Below are 15026 nucleotides of genomic sequence, written 5' to 3' on the forward strand. Positions count from 1 at the left end.
AGTCACTGCCTCCACGTGATGGTGTTACAAGCGCGCCTTTAAATTCCAACCACCATGAGCGATACACTCAGTAAGTTTATTGTTCATTCACCTCATGCTTCCACCTCCTCCCAGTCACAACTTCTCCTCATTACCGCTCGAAATTTATCCAGGTCCCCATTCCGTGCCCAGGAATCGGCCTCCTCACACCCCGGATCGCCGCGATGGCTCGGAACTTGCTAGCTTCTCAAATACTCCTTACAGCAAGGGAACAGCATCTCATTACGAAGAAAAGTACTATACCCATGAGGATATCGACAAGATTCTTTGTTATGATATTGCGAATGACAAAGGAGTTGACTTGACCCTTTTCATGTCGACAGTCCTCCACATATCCAATTCGCCTCCATCTACCGACGTCGAAGTCATTGACGAAATCGTCAACTCTCCCGAGTTTATCAGGCTTCTTGAAGACTACAGCAAGCCTGTCGATCGCGAGCAAGTCAAGTACCCAAAATTCACAGAACTATGTAGATATGCTATTGCCCAGATGGTAGAGAAGAAGACCACGAAGAATGAACTGGGTTTTACGTTGTGTGTCAACGACCCTGAGTATCTTCGCGGGTCGGAGGGCGACCGAAAGCCAGATACGGTCGGTACTACAATTGAGGCAATCACTATCAGAGTTCGAGAGTGGGATTACGAGAATAACGGGGAAAAGAAGAAGCAAAACGGGAAAGAGGTGAAATCACAGTGGGCTGCAAGGCAAGCTTCGACGCCGACTCTCGAAAACATCATCGAGGCGATCAACTCACCTCCCAAAATTCCGCTGATGTGGAGCGACCTCTTCATGTTCGCCGAGTTCAAGGTTGAGGGGTACGACAAACAGGATATAAAGAAATCTAGTGAGTAAAGATATCTTTACTGTGTTTTGGGCTGTGCTAACTATTTGGCGGCGGTAGGCTCTTCCCAACAAGTGTCAGCATCTGCCCCTACGACCTCTGGTACTCGACGATCAAGTGAGTTCACATCTTACCATTACGGTGACTTCCTTTCAATACCTTACCTTCCAGACAGATCGAGCCACCACACTAGGAAGTCCCAACTCACTAAAACCTCCAACTCCCACCCTCCTAGAAGTAATGGAGCTGGCCGCTCTCACGCTACCTCCCGGGGTGGAAGCACAGCAGGTCCTCTCCCTCTGAGTGGCAGTGGTGTGGGTATTTCCGCTTCCGGTGCCTCCTCTTGTGCTAGGAGTACTTCATCCAAACGCCCTCGAGACGAGAATTCCGCGCGAGGCATGGGTCGTCAAACAAAACGACAGAAGTTAACTCCCATGAATATCCGTGTGCAGTGTGCCGGATATGCCCAACTCATGTTCAATCGAGGAGGGATTCGCACCCATGTTATTGGCGTTCTCGTCACCGACAATGTACTCGAGCTCCTCCTTTATACGCGCTCGGGGGGCTGCTTCACGACACCTCTCAATTTTGCCCACAATCCTAGTCTTTTTCTACGGATCTTGCTTGCATTCTCAAGATTGACCCGGTCACAGTGGGGTTTCTTTGATGAACTTATCCCTTGCACATGGTCTCTCCCTCAATACCCGGTCCTTCATGGGAAAACCGATCCGTGGATGTTTAAGGGAAAGACGCTTGAGGTTGGAGAACACAAGTTCAAGGTATCAGATATCCGCGTCTTTCCCCGTGGTTTGATTGGTCGCGGGACATGGACGATTGGGTTAATGGACAAAAGCAAGGAGTTGCTCGGTAAAGCAAGAGCTCGAAAGTTGATCCTGAAGATTTCGAGCGCTCCGACGACTCGACAAGCCGAGAGTTTCTTCATCGAGAACGCGAGGACAGTGGTGGAGGCTCACGTTGAGGATCAATGGGCTCTGCGCCACCTTCCGGCTATACTCGATTCGGGAGAGTTTGAAGGTGCTGTGTCGTTTGAACATCTCTTTGGAGAAGATTATGAAAAGAGGACCCTTCGATACTTGGTTGTGGAAGAATTATTTCCGATTACACACCTCACCGACCCTGAAGAGTTGAGACTGGCATTCAAAGACATTGTCAAGTGTGAGTATGTACTCTTTGTCCACGGCTAGATTCTGATGATCGAGTTCGACAGGTCATCGATGGCTGGTCACTGTTCCGGGGATCATGCATCGTGATATCAGCGTTAACAACTTAATGTATCGCGTGGATGGCGACAGGAAGTTCGGCGTCCTCAACGACTTCGATTTAGCGTGTACTTTGGAAGAAAATCGCCGGGCTACATCTAAACAACGAACAGGCACCAAGCCTTTCATCGCAATAGATCTTTTGGCACTTGTCAAGAGAACTGAAGGAATGGCGAAGCACTTTGTCCGCCACGACCTCGAATCTCTTGTCTATGTCTTCGCATGGATCGTTTGCCGCTATGAGAATGGACAGGAGATCAAAGAACCACCGCTTGAAGAGTGGTGTAAGGGCGACTGGCCTCGTGTAACCACGACCAAACGTGCTTGGTTCCTGGACACAGAACCCGATCCTATCACTCCCCGGTATAAATCTCTCCGTCCGATTCTGATCAGGCTCAAGTCACAGGTTGGGGATGGATTATATGCACTCAAGAGGCATACTGCAAAGATCGACTTAGATCCTCAACTTGCCGGAATTATCCCATTCAAACACGAAACGCTAGACGACCATGTTACATACGTCACAATTCTAACTGCTCTCGATCCTCCACCCCCATACACAGACGTTATCGTCCCATCATAATATTCAACCGTGTTTTCTATTCTCTTAACTCGATTGTAGCGTTCACTTTTTACGTTCGCATACATCTCTCGTTTCTCTCAATGCTGCTTCCTGTACCCCTTGCATCTACATATGTACTTAATATCACTCTACATTACTTCCTGACTAGCTACGTCCACAATAAAGACATTCGGAACGTCGGATTTCTTGGTAGCAAAAGTGAAGGCACGAATTCGAAAACGGTCGACTCGTTGACCCGGCGAGGTCGTGCCGTTACTACTACTTTGAGCTTCAGTTGAGAAACCCCGGGAGAGTTCTACGACATCTCTTGGGATCTTCTGTGGCCTTCTGAACTACTTTCACCAAACTTTTACATTATTTATGGCCGTTGATCTGATGACTTCTGATCTAGCTTACATAGCGCTTGCACTTTCTTCAGTTGCCGCGGCAGTAAGGAACTCACAATAACCCTCGGTCCTGCTTGCCATCACAACCGCCGCTACTTGAAGACCAGACGCTGCCAAAAATGCGCGAAGCGACGGAGGTGAAGACATTGAGTGAAGCTGATGCAACGAAGGAAAGGACTGAAGTGACTTGTTGGCCAGTATCAGGTACTTCCCTTGGTTCCTTTCGTTTCACGTTTTCAGAGTCGTATCTTCCGACAACCTACAAGTGCCCACGCTGGAAACCAAAACGTTCTCAATGCCTTCCTATACGCATCAGAGAAAATCAATGTATCCTCCTTTTCTCGACCCCTCCTTTGTCAGAGGCTGGCCGAATGCACCCTCTGTGACTTACAGCCACCTTCCTCTGATGTCACCTACGCCTCAAAAGTAGCCCGCCCATTCCCGCTGGACCTTCGACAAACTCAGCGTCGAACTTGCACGGAGGATAACTAACACGTTACGTCGCGGCCTGTTTCAACGATAGAACCGAAAGGAGCAACGAGGAGACGAGGAGACGAACGAAGTGGTGTCGGATAAGTTGAAGGCGATGTTGGCTGAATGTCGTTGATTCTGGTTTCGGTCTGGATGCTGAAGATGTCGAGATGAACGATATGCTATTTCAAACTACACCACCTTGCCTATACATCGGATCTTCCCCTCCACCAGAGCTCATCAATAACGAAAACGATACGGACCTCATTGATTTGCCACCGCAGATACCTCAGTCACTTCTCCGTTAATCGCATTTGCGAAAACTCCTGTTGTTAGTGGTGAACGTTGAATCACCACCACTAGCATCCCAACTGCTGAGGTCGCCCTCCAGTCAATTACCTTTCACGCTCGACCATCTCTTGACTGCTGCCGGTGGCAAACAACGGAACCTGCTGTCGCCCTGTCACCACGGACCCACTGCTCGTGCCCGAGCCAGCCTCGTTATCTGACATCCACTCGTAACGCCAGAATCCTCAACAACTCTCCATCCACTCCAGGGTTGGATGGAGTATGCCGGTTTCATCTCCTCAGAGATCATCCAGGGCCTGATTTGCCAGATGCACCGCTTGCAGTAGAAATACTTGTCATTGAAAGACTTCGCATCACGGAGGAGCTGGAAGAGGCTGAGGAAGTCACCAAAAGATCCACGTGAGGGAAACGGTCAGGCGAATGTAGTGGAGGGCGGGAACTAGATAAAGGCCCAAGTATGTTTGGATGGGTGGATGGAGTAACTGAGTCAGTTTGAGACGTCTGGACAACCGCTATCTCTTCCTCCCCCCAGGTACAGCAACCTCCAATTCGCATTACTTCTAGATGTACATCGACAAGTCATCCTTGTGTCGTCGGGATCTACGAAAAACGCAAAGAAAGCCGTTTTTACTCGGAAACATGAGAAATCCCGTCGAGTCGCTTTGACTTTCCTCCATTTACTTATCGTCTTTCTCCTCTTCGAGTGGGCACGAAGCGCTCAATACTGGGCGCGCGTTATCAACCCCATTCACTCGAGGAGTCAAGTATCTCAGTTGTAGCGATCCGAATGGTTATGCCTGGTCTGTCGGGCGGGTCGGAAAGTTACGGGTTCAAACGGTTTATGGACGTGTTTTGTTCAATAATACCTGACCATACATTGACTGTGTGAGTACGTAGATAGGATAGAAAGCAAGGGCGTTTCCTTCCATTATCCATATGTGGAGCAATGCCTTTCACGCTTGTGCCGGTACTTTACAACGACATCAAACCATTGGCAGCCGGAGATTGACATTCCTCTCCCGTTATCTTTAGGACGCGATATCTCCCTCAAGCAGTGTCGAGGCGATGTTTGTCGTGATATATCTACAGCACTCAAATATGTGCCTTCCACCGCCCTTCATCCTCTACGACTACCACCTTCCCATTCTTTCTCCGTCTGACACCTTCCCAGAACGTTTTTACCCCTCAATACAGTGACTCGAATCGTTCTACGATGGAGGTCTTTACCGGTGCATCTAAAGTCAAGATCGGCAAGGGCAACTTCTCGAGTGTTGGAAAAAATCAGTACAACTACTACACGACCCATAACAACATCGTTCAGACGCGAGGCAAGAACAAGAAGGTTAGCAGAGATCTACCAGAACTTTCCGAGGTACGCATCAGTGTAATTCTGTATGGACGACTGGTTGCTCATGTCATGCTCTCAGTACACCGAAATCAAGCGGGGTGATATATACAAGAGCAAGGATGGAGTATGTTATTCGTGGAATCTGCGTTCAAATGGGAAGGACACGGAAATGGCGGTCTATACTGCAGAGCTCAACATCACTGGGCCCTTTGGACAGAAGAAATTCACTGTGAAGACGTATCGCGGGCGAAATGCAATGAAGGTAAGTGTGGAGCGTTGGTCCCGAGCAAACTCATAATGATTGGATTTGACAGGAATGGAGGCATGATTTTTCTCAATGTTCAAAGGATTGGCTCAGGTATGTACGCTATGAATTCTGTTGATTGTGCCACATGAACCATTTTGGTAGGGATGTTCCACTTTTTGGGTACGACAGGTCGTCGGTTCCTTCGTTGATATTCAGTGGAGGTATATATTCATTCGCCGAATTCTGAATTCTCATTGATAATGGACTTTCAGAGCTCGTACCTATGGCACATATGGAAGGCGGACTGGGAGCGGTGGGGTTATTCTATATTGACTTACTGAAAGTGAGTGGACAATGTAGCCTTGATAGTTACTGTTGACCAATAAATGATGTAGACTAGCTTGGGATGTTCAAGGAACGAGCTGTGGATGGATCCTACGCAGGGAAGATTTTATCGTGGACCAATTGGGCCAAAATGTCGGGATTGGCCGGAAGAAGACATCAGCGTCATAGTTCCTTCGGACGCGGAATTCCTGAAAGAAGACGTCATCATTCGATACTTTGTTAGCAAGGAAGACGATAGGTTGCTTCTTTCTACGTTAGGTTATAGTCGTCATTATGAGATACTTGACGATATCCCAACCAGTCACACCCGCGTCATTTCCAGTTTGACGAACTCGACGATTGCGTTCTACCAGAATGTACGGTGGCGGAGTTCGAAAGGCTGTCTTGGCTCAAGGCGAGCGATACCAGCTGGAACAACAAGGTAATCCTCTGTCGAATTGACCTTCATTGACTGATCTATTTTAGGTTCCGTCTCAGAGACGATCAGCGCAAGATAGAAGTAGATTCTATCACCGAAGTAGTCCCTTGGTTCGCACAAGCGTTGAGCGTTTTTCACGCTCACAACATCTCATATGATGAAGACCTTTCCAACTACAGTGAGTATTTATTGAAGATGCCGATTCTGTGCTAACATCAGCAGAGCTCGTCGAGCCTTGCCTCGAGCTCACAGGCACAATTCAGAAATCCAAACGCAAACGGCAACGACGCCAATCACTCGACACACCCATCTACTTCGTTATCCTTCCTTCCCCTGATCCCGTCTATCATTGGTCATTGGACCCAGCCGGCCAAACACCGCTCACGCCAGACATGTGCAAGTACCTCGGCCTTCCCTTCAAGCTCTCACTTCAAGCAACTTCCTTCCAAGAATCTTGGCCAACCAAGATCTACAAAGTCGTTCATGACTACCAAATTGTGAGGGGATTTGACCCTGCAAGCACGGATTTTGCACAATCTTTGGGTTTTGTTGTATATGATGTTGTTCCTGCCGAGAACCGCTTCGAGGAGATAATCGAAGGTAATTTGACTAGCAAATCTGACCCTCTCCATTGATGAATTATGATATGAACAGAACTGCACGAGATGGAACTTGTAGAATCGGGAGATTCACCATTGCCAGCGGTCCGCGATGACCTGGAACGTGAGCTATACTGCCTTCTAAGTTCTCGTAGTCCAAACCACTGATATTTATTGTCACCAACGCAGCGTTTCTCGGCTCGAACGTTCATGCGGATTCCACAGAAGGTGAATGAATGATTCTCCCTTCCTTTGAAGCTCGCACTTACCTGCACGTCGTTTTCTCCCAGATCTCGAAGGACTAGATGACTCTTTCTCGCTCGCTTTGCTCTTCTATGAGATTGAAGGTAAACCCGCGATTTAAAGACTCCCAGACGACCATTCATTTCTGTTTCTTTTTGCGTCCAGGATCCTCAAACACGTCGTCGAGTGACGCTAGTCCCGCGCAAACAGTAAATTCAGAGTACACTCAACAAGGTGAGTATGTTCTCGTCGATGTTACCTGCTATGGTTTACATTTCTGAGCGCATTGTTTACAAGGGGGCATGGTACCTTCGATACTGGGCGCACTCTTTGGTTCGTTCACATGGGAAGCGGTAGAGGGTTCGGGTATTTCAGCAGCAGTTATATAGATGCTGAAGGCTATTGTAGTTCTCAGGGAATGGTGCCACTGTAAGTGTTGTAAGAATAGTTCAATAATATTATATGGTAACGAAGGAAGAGGCCTCGAAAGAATGGACATCCAGGATTGGTGCAGGCGTGGTCTCTAGAGACGTCATAATCAGTACTGCAATGAACACTGAAAGGGAGAAATCGACACACCCAGACTATCCGTTCACCGTGCATACTTGATTTCTAAAAATCCTAAACCTCCAAGTTGAATCGACGACTAGTACAAGCTCAGTAAACTTCGACCAGGCTGCGAGACCACCTAAAACGCTTGCCCTTCCAAAACCAAATTATACTCCACATCTTCCGATTCCCGTGGTGGGCTGACAGATACTGACACTCTAACGTCTCGATGGATGTTCAACCCACATGGAAACGTGCCGACTTGACTACTTCGGGGAGAACTCCTCATCGTTGATAAAGGAGTCGAATCTTCAACGTGGTTGCGCTCGACTGTGAGCCCCAGGCCAACACGAACCATGATAATCAGAGGGGCAAGGGCCTAGTAACAGATGCGTGGAAGTCAGATGTCTAGGACTAAACAGGAATTAGAACAGGAAATAAAAACATACAATGACCTGAGATATCATGCACGACATAATAATAATGGCATCGTCGTGGTCGCCGGTCTTAGCGTCGAGAATATTATAGATGGTGAGTAGAATGAAAAATGTTGGGATGATCATTCCGGATTCCATCCTGTCAACAATGAAGCTCCTCAGTAGAGAAACCAGGAGAACTTGCGAATAACGGACGTTATGGCGATGATGGACTCATATTTCTGCGGTAGATTGCCTGCGATCCCGTTGCGCATGAAGCGCTGTATACGCCTTTTCATCCACCACATCCGACCGACTACAAAGCAGCGAAGATCAGGAATCAGTAACGCTCGCATTCGTCTAAAGCCATGATTTTTTACCGATTAGAAGCGTTAGCAGAGCATTGGCCATTGCAGCCAGAATCAGCGTAGCGGACGTGAACGGCAACGCCTGGTTTGTGAAATTGTACAGGCGATGTAGCGTTGCGAACTGTTGAACCTTCATATACCGGCGCAGTTCGTAGAAATAAACACCTATGAAGAACAACAAGGTTACCCCCCCAGAAATCCCAGGGGGAGGTTGCTACGTACCGGTCTCTGCAACGAAAATACCCACAGGAAGAGCGATAACGAGAAAACGACGATCCCAGATATTGAAGCAACGATAAGCCTAGACATGGCAAAGTACCCGTTATCAGCTGGATTTGGCCACAAAGAAGATGGAAAAACAGTAACTGACCAATACAATAAATGCAGTCAAACTGCCAGTGAAACACAAAGCAGCGATGCGCAGTGAGCGGGTATAATCATACAATAGGGGGACGAAAATAACGTACTCGACGAGATGAAAAACCACGTATTGAATGATGCTGCCAAAGGCGATCCATGAACAAAGTTGATCAGTAATCCATTATCAGGGAGGTGTTTGTCAGAAATTTCACCTGCAAACCTGGAGATTGATTGAGGTAGTTGAGTTACCAGGCAGTGGTATGCTGAGGTACCCCCCTACTACTATCGTTGTATTCACTACGGCAGAGATACTCGCGAGAACAAATAATATGGAGGAGGATATCATGAGAAACATGGTGCCTTCGCGAACTGTCCGTTGTCGAAGGAGGTACATCCCTACCGCAAACAGGACAGTATTGACCCCTGCCATTTATGGATTAACGATTGGCGAGTAAACGTTGAGTAAGTGACTGTACCGTAGAGTAAAATATGACCCTGGAAAGAGGGGGGGAAAAGGTAAGCGTTTCCGCAGACGAACAACACAAACTGAACGGACCCAGCCAACAAAGAAAAGCGCGACCAATGGTGAAGGTAAGTTCAGTGAAGTGTCCATTTCGCTGTTAGGGCGAATCGTAAGGGGTAAAGAGACCACCAAGGACTCTGGTATAAAAGCTTCCGGAATCGTACGACTAATGCCCGGTCCAAGGTCCCAAAGACTTCCGAGCTTGAAACTCACGATACTGGGGGATAACGGAAAGATGAATAAAGATTTGATACCCGTGAGTTGCAGGGTCAATATAAAAACCGGAAGATCCAACTCACTTGAGCCCTCTACAAACCCATGCGTCGACGGAAACCAACGAGGGTCTGAGTTTTTTTTTGCTTGTCAAACCTGTCCCTTCGAGCCACTGGGTCGCCATTGGCTATCGAAGTCAGATCAAACCGGCCTCGACATTGTATCTCTGGAGGGAGAACAACAGATCATGCACAGGATATTGCGCAAGCCTCATCCTCGGATCGCCTTCAAGCTCCACTTTCGTGGTATAAATAACGGCTGAGTGACGGGACGTTGCCCTTATTCTTTCTGGGGCATTTAACTTCGAACGTCTTAACGTGAACAATCGCAAACACTCCATTCCGTCGTGCGATGTGATACTGAAACGACCACGAGGTCTCATATCGACCTTGATTGAATTATCGTGTCTTCAGAATCAAGCGTTAGCAAAATCGACAATGATTATAAAGTCTAGGGAGGACTCACAAGCCCCCATAACGGTGCCCCCAACACTTGTGTCCTTCGTAACCACATCGCTTAAGAAGGAAGCTGCGGGACTGCCGGAGTAGATCGAGTGCATGGGATCAATCCGAGGAAAATCAGAAAGGCTGTGTAGATACGTACCCACCCCACTGAGACTTTCTCTCAACTCTGCACCCAAGTTCCCGCCCAAACAAAACATTGTCCAGCGTAGCTTTCTCCAGGGAAGTGTAAGCGGGACAGGATCCAACGCCACATGCATGTGTCCAACTTCAAGGATTAAGATTAATCGGTTAGGGCTTGAAGGCCCTTAACTAGTACAACGGACTCGAGAAGCGGGGAACGTGAAACTGGGAAGTTCAGCAGTACCTGGCGGCTGAGATCCGCTCGCCCGTTACATCTGCCCGTCATCTGAGTTACAGGATGACCTTCTCCGCTAGTGCGGAGAGCTCCCAACATGCGGTCAATAGCGAAGCGGATCCTTTGACAAGCCACGCATATATAACCCTAGGCCGCACATAAGAAAGGAAGCCGGGAGGTAAAGCTCGATTTTGAGTTCGAGGCTGAAGGCTCTAGGAAGCACCCATCATGACCACCCTGCCCTCGCTTTGAATAGTCCTGATGGTCATGGAAACGTATCAAGAGCTGGAAGACATTCCACGAAATCGAGGCAGCGGTGGTGGTGGACCGGATCAGTGATCGGAGTTTCTGAATCGCACTGGCAAATTGACATCGAGAGAAGCAAAAAAGTAAGCTGAGGCATGGGCGTCGGGCGTCGAGCAGACCATTCGGAGAATGAAAAGGTCGCTGTATATTTCTTGTTCCCCAGATATTTTATCCCTCGGTTCCAAAAGCGACGTAACGAGCTGAAGGATAAGCGTTGATGATGGAAGGGTGACCGGTGAACTGCGGTGGGGTCTGACGAACGTCCGACTCTGTTGATAGCGGAAGCGCTACTGGTTGCTGTTTTGTGATGTAGGGAATCAATTGGGATAGCTGTCGCCTTCTGGAGACAGGTGGACGGTAATGCCGAGCAACATTATCACAAGAAGAGATATTGACTTCCTCCCTCTTCTCGTCTTAATTTCTCGCTCCCTTCCACACTTTTGTGTAGAATCCCAACTCCCGGCCATATGCATGGAGGTGGGGTGGCTGATAATGTCAGGAATTAGCGGCTGAGCTTATGGAGCTTCAGAGAGAATTCGGAGGTAGAGGAAGGCAAATATTCCGTTCTGGGTCTATCAGAACCAGCATTGGGTCATGACCGTATGTTGGGGAGGCTCCAGAATGACACGACACGCTGGTGAACGAGAAACAGTGCGCGTTTCAACAACACAGAAGTTATCTGGGAGTTTTGCCCATGACAACGGTGAAGGCAGATACTGATCGTTATTGGCTCGTCCGGAGAACCAAGATTGAAATAGGCGCGCAGTTGTTTTTGATTCCTAGGGATTGAGTCCAGTTGGAGAACGAATGAAGTGCGACGAAATCTGCGAATGGAAGAAGCTAAGCTTCGGAGATGTAGGCCAGTGCCGAAACGTTCGTTCTTCCTGTCACCGACGTCATCACAGAAGAAAATTTTAAATTTTTTGTGATATACCCGAGGTCGAGGGCAACACGCGGCCTACTCGCTTCCATGAACTCATTCTTCAAACACTTGCAACGACTATATGAACATACTATAACGAAACGATAATGACCAGCATCATGCCATTTCCTCCACGAGCACGGAAATCTGCTGGAATCGTACAAGAAGGACACCAGCACCTTCAACAGACTTCCGAAATGATACACCAACATAGGTTATCTCTTGCTTCTCAGATCCGGAAATTTGATGCTCGTTGGGCTAGGTGCGTAGCCTTGTCTGTGTTGCGAATGAATAACAATCTTATGTTCTTTCGCAGCTTGTTCAATCTAGCACCGGTGTTGAACAAACTCACAAAAGGCCGTCAAATGCCTGCGGAGTTCCGAGATAATGCGCAGGTTCTGTTGGACGACGTTCAGGTTTGAGTTATCCTCCGTATTGCACTACATCGATCTCAATTCCATTCGGTAGCACGCTCTTCGTGATGCACATAGTAGAAAACTACCGAAAATCCCCGAAGAGGGCGATAGCATTATACCTGGACCTCCTCCCCCTGTTCCTATTACCACTGGACGTGTACGTCGTCGCGTTCATTATTTTTTCATGCACTCAGATCCACCTTTTTTAGCCACGAAGTTTGGCATCCTGGAGGCGACGACAGACAGTAGATTCTCAAGCTCCATCCGAGAAGCAGAGCATCGTCGTACGAGTTCGGTCGAAGCTCAAGGCGCGTGGCTTACCGTTTCCTTCCCTCTTAAATCTGACCCACAATCCTTCCAGCGTAAAAGAGCCGTTAAACGCAAGGGATCCAAAAAAGGCCCACTTTCTCGATTCAACCCCTTCCGCTACAAGCACCCAAAACCCCACCCCCAGGAAGAAAACATTACTACGGGGGAGCCTCCTCCTCCAACTAGCACTACCGTTCGACATAAATCGTCTCGGCAGACAATACGTTCCGGCGGGAGCCCCAGATCTTCAAGGAAACAGAAAAGGTCTAAATCGTCTAAATCTTCATCGAATTCTCGGTTACGCGACTTTTACTCCCAAAACCCTGCACCACCGACGATGCCTCGTCTAGTAGACCCCAATTGGAAGCCCCACCTCCCCCCTGCGCCAAACTTTTCTCCTATGAAACTCGATATGAGCTCCATAGGTCGTTATTCACCGACTATAACGAAACCCCTGATGTATCAGCGGCCTCCGTGGCCGGGAGTAGGGATTGTGGATCCCGACGGACCGATGGGAAGCGTAACGCCTAGTTCGCCACAGCCTTATTACCTTGAGGTTGGTGAGAGGGGAGAGAAGGAGAGAATCGGGAAGCAAAAGAGAGATAAGAGAGATAAGAGAAAATCGAAAATCTCTTCTCGTGATGATGGTTTGAGGGAACGCGAACGCGAACGCGAATACAAGGAAGAGGAGGACCGACAGGGTTCTCGTCGACGGCATACACATAAACACCATCGTCATTCTCATCGAGTTCGCGATGCTGATTCGAGTGAAGATTCTCGACGTGATCGTGATCGTGATCACTACCACCGCCATCGATCTTCCAGAGACGATTATAACGATTCCAGGAGAAGAGAAAAAGAACGGGAAAGAGAAAGAGAGATGTCTGAACCTCGTCGTACGAGTACTAGACGACACTACAATGATGCTTCCCGAAGGAAACATGGCTCCAAAGGGAGCTCTACACCGCCTATTTCTCCATCTTATACATATACGACACATCATCGTCATGGTTATCAGCCCACTGTACCACAGATCGTTGAGCGATCTAGGTTTCAGGAGAACTTCAGTGTCATTTCGTGATTGGAACCTTACTATCCATTAATTTTTACTTCGTGTTCGTCGATTGGATTCGGGTCCATGGTACGGATGTATCGACTCCTTACGATATGATTTTAATGTACTCAAGTATATAGTTTTGGGATATAAGAGACGACTACGGAGTACGAAACAGTCGGAAAAACACGAGAACTTTCCACGGGGATCTTCCGTAGAGTACATCAGCGCAGCCATGCGGCGCTATCTATAACCAGTCTTGTCCACCCACTACCACCATATTTCTTCTCATTCTCTTCTGACTACAACACCACCCTTACACCGTCGTTCAGCACCGTCCATGGTGTTCCTCACGGATGCATTCAAAGTCAAAATCGAACGTTGGAGTGAATCAGTATCAGTATAACAAGTCCACGATCAATCGTCATCAGCAGTATATCTGCGGTGCAGTATGCAACGCCGATATAGTACATGTGTCTTCCTGTCCTCCATCTTCTACCACCATGATATCCCATATCTTTTCCTGAACGCCACGCTACCCCCGGTCCATCCCCACGTTTGTTTCTCGATCTCTCAATGACGGATTCGAATTCTTCTACGATGGAGGTCCTTACCGGCGCATCTAATATCAAAATCAGCAACGCCAATTTCTCGAGCGTTGGAAGAAATCAATACAACTACTACACCCAGACTACCATCGTTCAAACACGAGACAAGAAGAGGGAGACTGGCAGCGGTCTACCAGAACTTTCCGAGGTACGTACCTTTTCAATTCTGAATGTACGGATAACTGGTTGCTCATGGTATACTCCCAGTTCACCGAAATTAAGCGGGGCGACATTTACAAGACCAAGGACGGAATCTGTTATTCCTGGCGGCTGTGTTCAAATGGGAAGGACGACACGGAGGCAGCTGTCTATTATGCAGAGGTCAACATCGCCGGATCACTTGGAGAGAAGAAGTTTACTGTGAAGACATATCGTGGACAAAATGCGATGAAGGTATGCATGGACGGTTGGTCTGTCCCGAGCACTGAAATTGATAATGACTGGATTTGACAGGAATGGAGGCGCGATTTTTCGCGATGTTCAAAGGATTGGCTCAGGTATGGTCATGAATTCTCTCGATTGTGCCACACGAACCATTCTGGTAGGGATGTTCCGCTTTTTGGTTACAACAAGTCGTCGGTTCCTTCGTTGATATTCAGTGGAGGTATATATCCATCTCCCGAATTCTGGACTCTCGTTGACAATACACTTTCAGAGCTCGTACCTGTGGCAAATATTGAAGGTGGACTAGGACAGGTGGGGTTATATTATATTGAGCTACTGAGAGTGAGTGGACAATGTAGCCTTGATAGTCAATGCTGAGCGCTGAACATTGAATAATCAATAATATAGAAAGCGTTCAAATGTTCAAGAAACGAGCTGTGGGTAGATCCTAGGCAGGGAAGATTCTGTCGTGGACCCATTGGGCCGAAATGTCGCGATTGGCGGGCAGAAGCAGACATTGATGGAATAATTCCTTCCGACGTTGAATTTCTCAAAGAAGACGTTATCATCCGATATTTCGCTAGCAAGGAAGACGATGGGGTGCTTCTT

General features: G+C 48.0%; 4 protein-coding genes across 5 annotated transcripts; 3 read left to right on the forward strand and 1 right to left on the reverse strand.

Moving 5' to 3' along the window:
• Positions 1-32: 32 nt before the first annotated feature.
• E1B28_011723 (uncharacterized protein) lies at positions 33-2924 on the forward strand. Of its 2 annotated transcripts, none has more exons than XM_043160807.1 (4): positions 33-70; positions 153-884; positions 942-2057; positions 2110-2924. In XM_043160807.1, the coding sequence occupies exons 1-4, from the start codon at positions 55-57 to the stop codon at positions 2742-2744; spliced, it is 2499 nt and encodes an 832-aa protein (XP_043006582.1). In that variant the 5' UTR covers positions 33-54; the 3' UTR covers positions 2745-2924. The 2 variants fall into 2 exon arrangements, with proteins under 2 accessions (XP_043006582.1, XP_043006581.1); XM_043160806.1 differs by having other exon boundaries at positions 37-884; positions 942-998; positions 1057-2057; positions 2110-2921.
• Positions 2925-3152: 228 nt separating this feature from the next.
• On the forward strand, positions 3153-7538 carry E1B28_011724 (uncharacterized protein). The gene is made up of 14 exons (XM_043160808.1): positions 3153-4877; positions 4943-5282; positions 5338-5520; positions 5573-5616; positions 5668-5726; positions 5778-5848; positions 5901-6271; positions 6316-6446; positions 6491-6868; positions 6923-6991; positions 7057-7095; positions 7158-7214; positions 7276-7344; positions 7408-7538. The coding sequence occupies exons 2-14, from the start codon at positions 5124-5126 to the stop codon at positions 7497-7499; spliced, it is 1722 nt and encodes a 573-aa protein (XP_043006583.1). The 5' UTR covers positions 3153-4877; positions 4943-5123; the 3' UTR covers positions 7500-7538.
• Positions 7539-7563: 25 nt separating this feature from the next.
• Positions 7564-11602, reverse strand: E1B28_011725 (uncharacterized protein). The gene is made up of 15 exons (XM_043156777.1): positions 10203-11602; positions 10065-10135; positions 9626-10006; positions 9360-9543; positions 9280-9298; positions 9016-9226; positions 8911-8943; positions 8814-8835; positions 8666-8744; positions 8456-8608; positions 8292-8391; positions 8109-8235; positions 7812-8038; positions 7690-7756; positions 7564-7633 (listed from the first exon to the last, which is right to left on the reverse strand). The coding sequence occupies exons 3-14, from the start codon at positions 9721-9723 to the stop codon at positions 7732-7734; spliced, it is 1278 nt and encodes a 425-aa protein (XP_043006584.1). The 5' UTR covers positions 9724-10006; positions 10065-10135; positions 10203-11602; the 3' UTR covers positions 7564-7633; positions 7690-7731.
• Positions 11603-11753: 151 nt separating this feature from the next.
• Positions 11754-13452, forward strand: E1B28_011726 (uncharacterized protein; the record flags this gene model as incomplete). Its single annotated transcript, XM_043156778.1, has 5 exons — positions 11754-11908; positions 11963-12062; positions 12115-12219; positions 12272-12370; positions 12424-13452. 5 exons carry the CDS (start codon positions 11754-11756, stop codon positions 13450-13452), a joined length of 1488 nt encoding a protein of 495 aa, XP_043006585.1.
• Positions 13453-15026: the final 1574 nt, after the last annotated feature.

This window comes from Marasmius oreades, chromosome 7 (genome assembly GCF_018924745.1).
Source record: "Marasmius oreades isolate 03SP1 chromosome 7, whole genome shotgun sequence".
NCBI lineage: Eukaryota > Fungi > Basidiomycota > Agaricomycetes > Agaricales > Marasmiaceae > Marasmius > Marasmius oreades.

Excerpts from the sequence above, each read along its gene's own strand:
- E1B28_011723 (XM_043160807.1), top strand. Across the intron at positions 885-941 it reads ACAGGATATAAAGAAATCTA|GCTCTTCCCAACAAGTGTCA; the intron begins GTGAGTAAAGAT and ends TGGCGGCGGTAG. Across the intron at positions 2,058-2,109 it reads ATTCAAAGACATTGTCAAGT|GTCATCGATGGCTGGTCACT; the intron begins GTGAGTATGTAC and ends CGAGTTCGACAG.
- E1B28_011724 (XM_043160808.1), top strand. The coding sequence starts at position 5,124 with ATGGAGGTCTTTACCGGTGCATCTAAAGTCAAGATCGGCAAGGGCAAC. Across the intron at positions 5,617-5,667 it reads TGTTCAAAGGATTGGCTCAG|GGATGTTCCACTTTTTGGGT; the intron begins GTATGTACGCTA and ends CCATTTTGGTAG. Across the intron at positions 5,849-5,900 it reads TCTATATTGACTTACTGAAA|ACTAGCTTGGGATGTTCAAG; the intron begins GTGAGTGGACAA and ends TAAATGATGTAG.
- E1B28_011725 (XM_043156777.1), bottom strand. The coding sequence starts at position 9,723 with ATGGCGACCCAGTGGCTCGAAGGGACAGGTTTGACAAGCAAAAAAAAA. Across the intron at positions 8,944-9,015 it reads ATCAATCTCCAGGTTTGCAG|CATCATTCAATACGTGGTTT; the intron begins GTGAAATTTCTG and ends CGCCTTTGGCAG. Across the intron at positions 8,392-8,455 it reads TCTGCTAACGCTTCTAATCG|TCGGTCGGATGTGGTGGATG; the intron begins GTAAAAAATCAT and ends GCTGCTTTGTAG.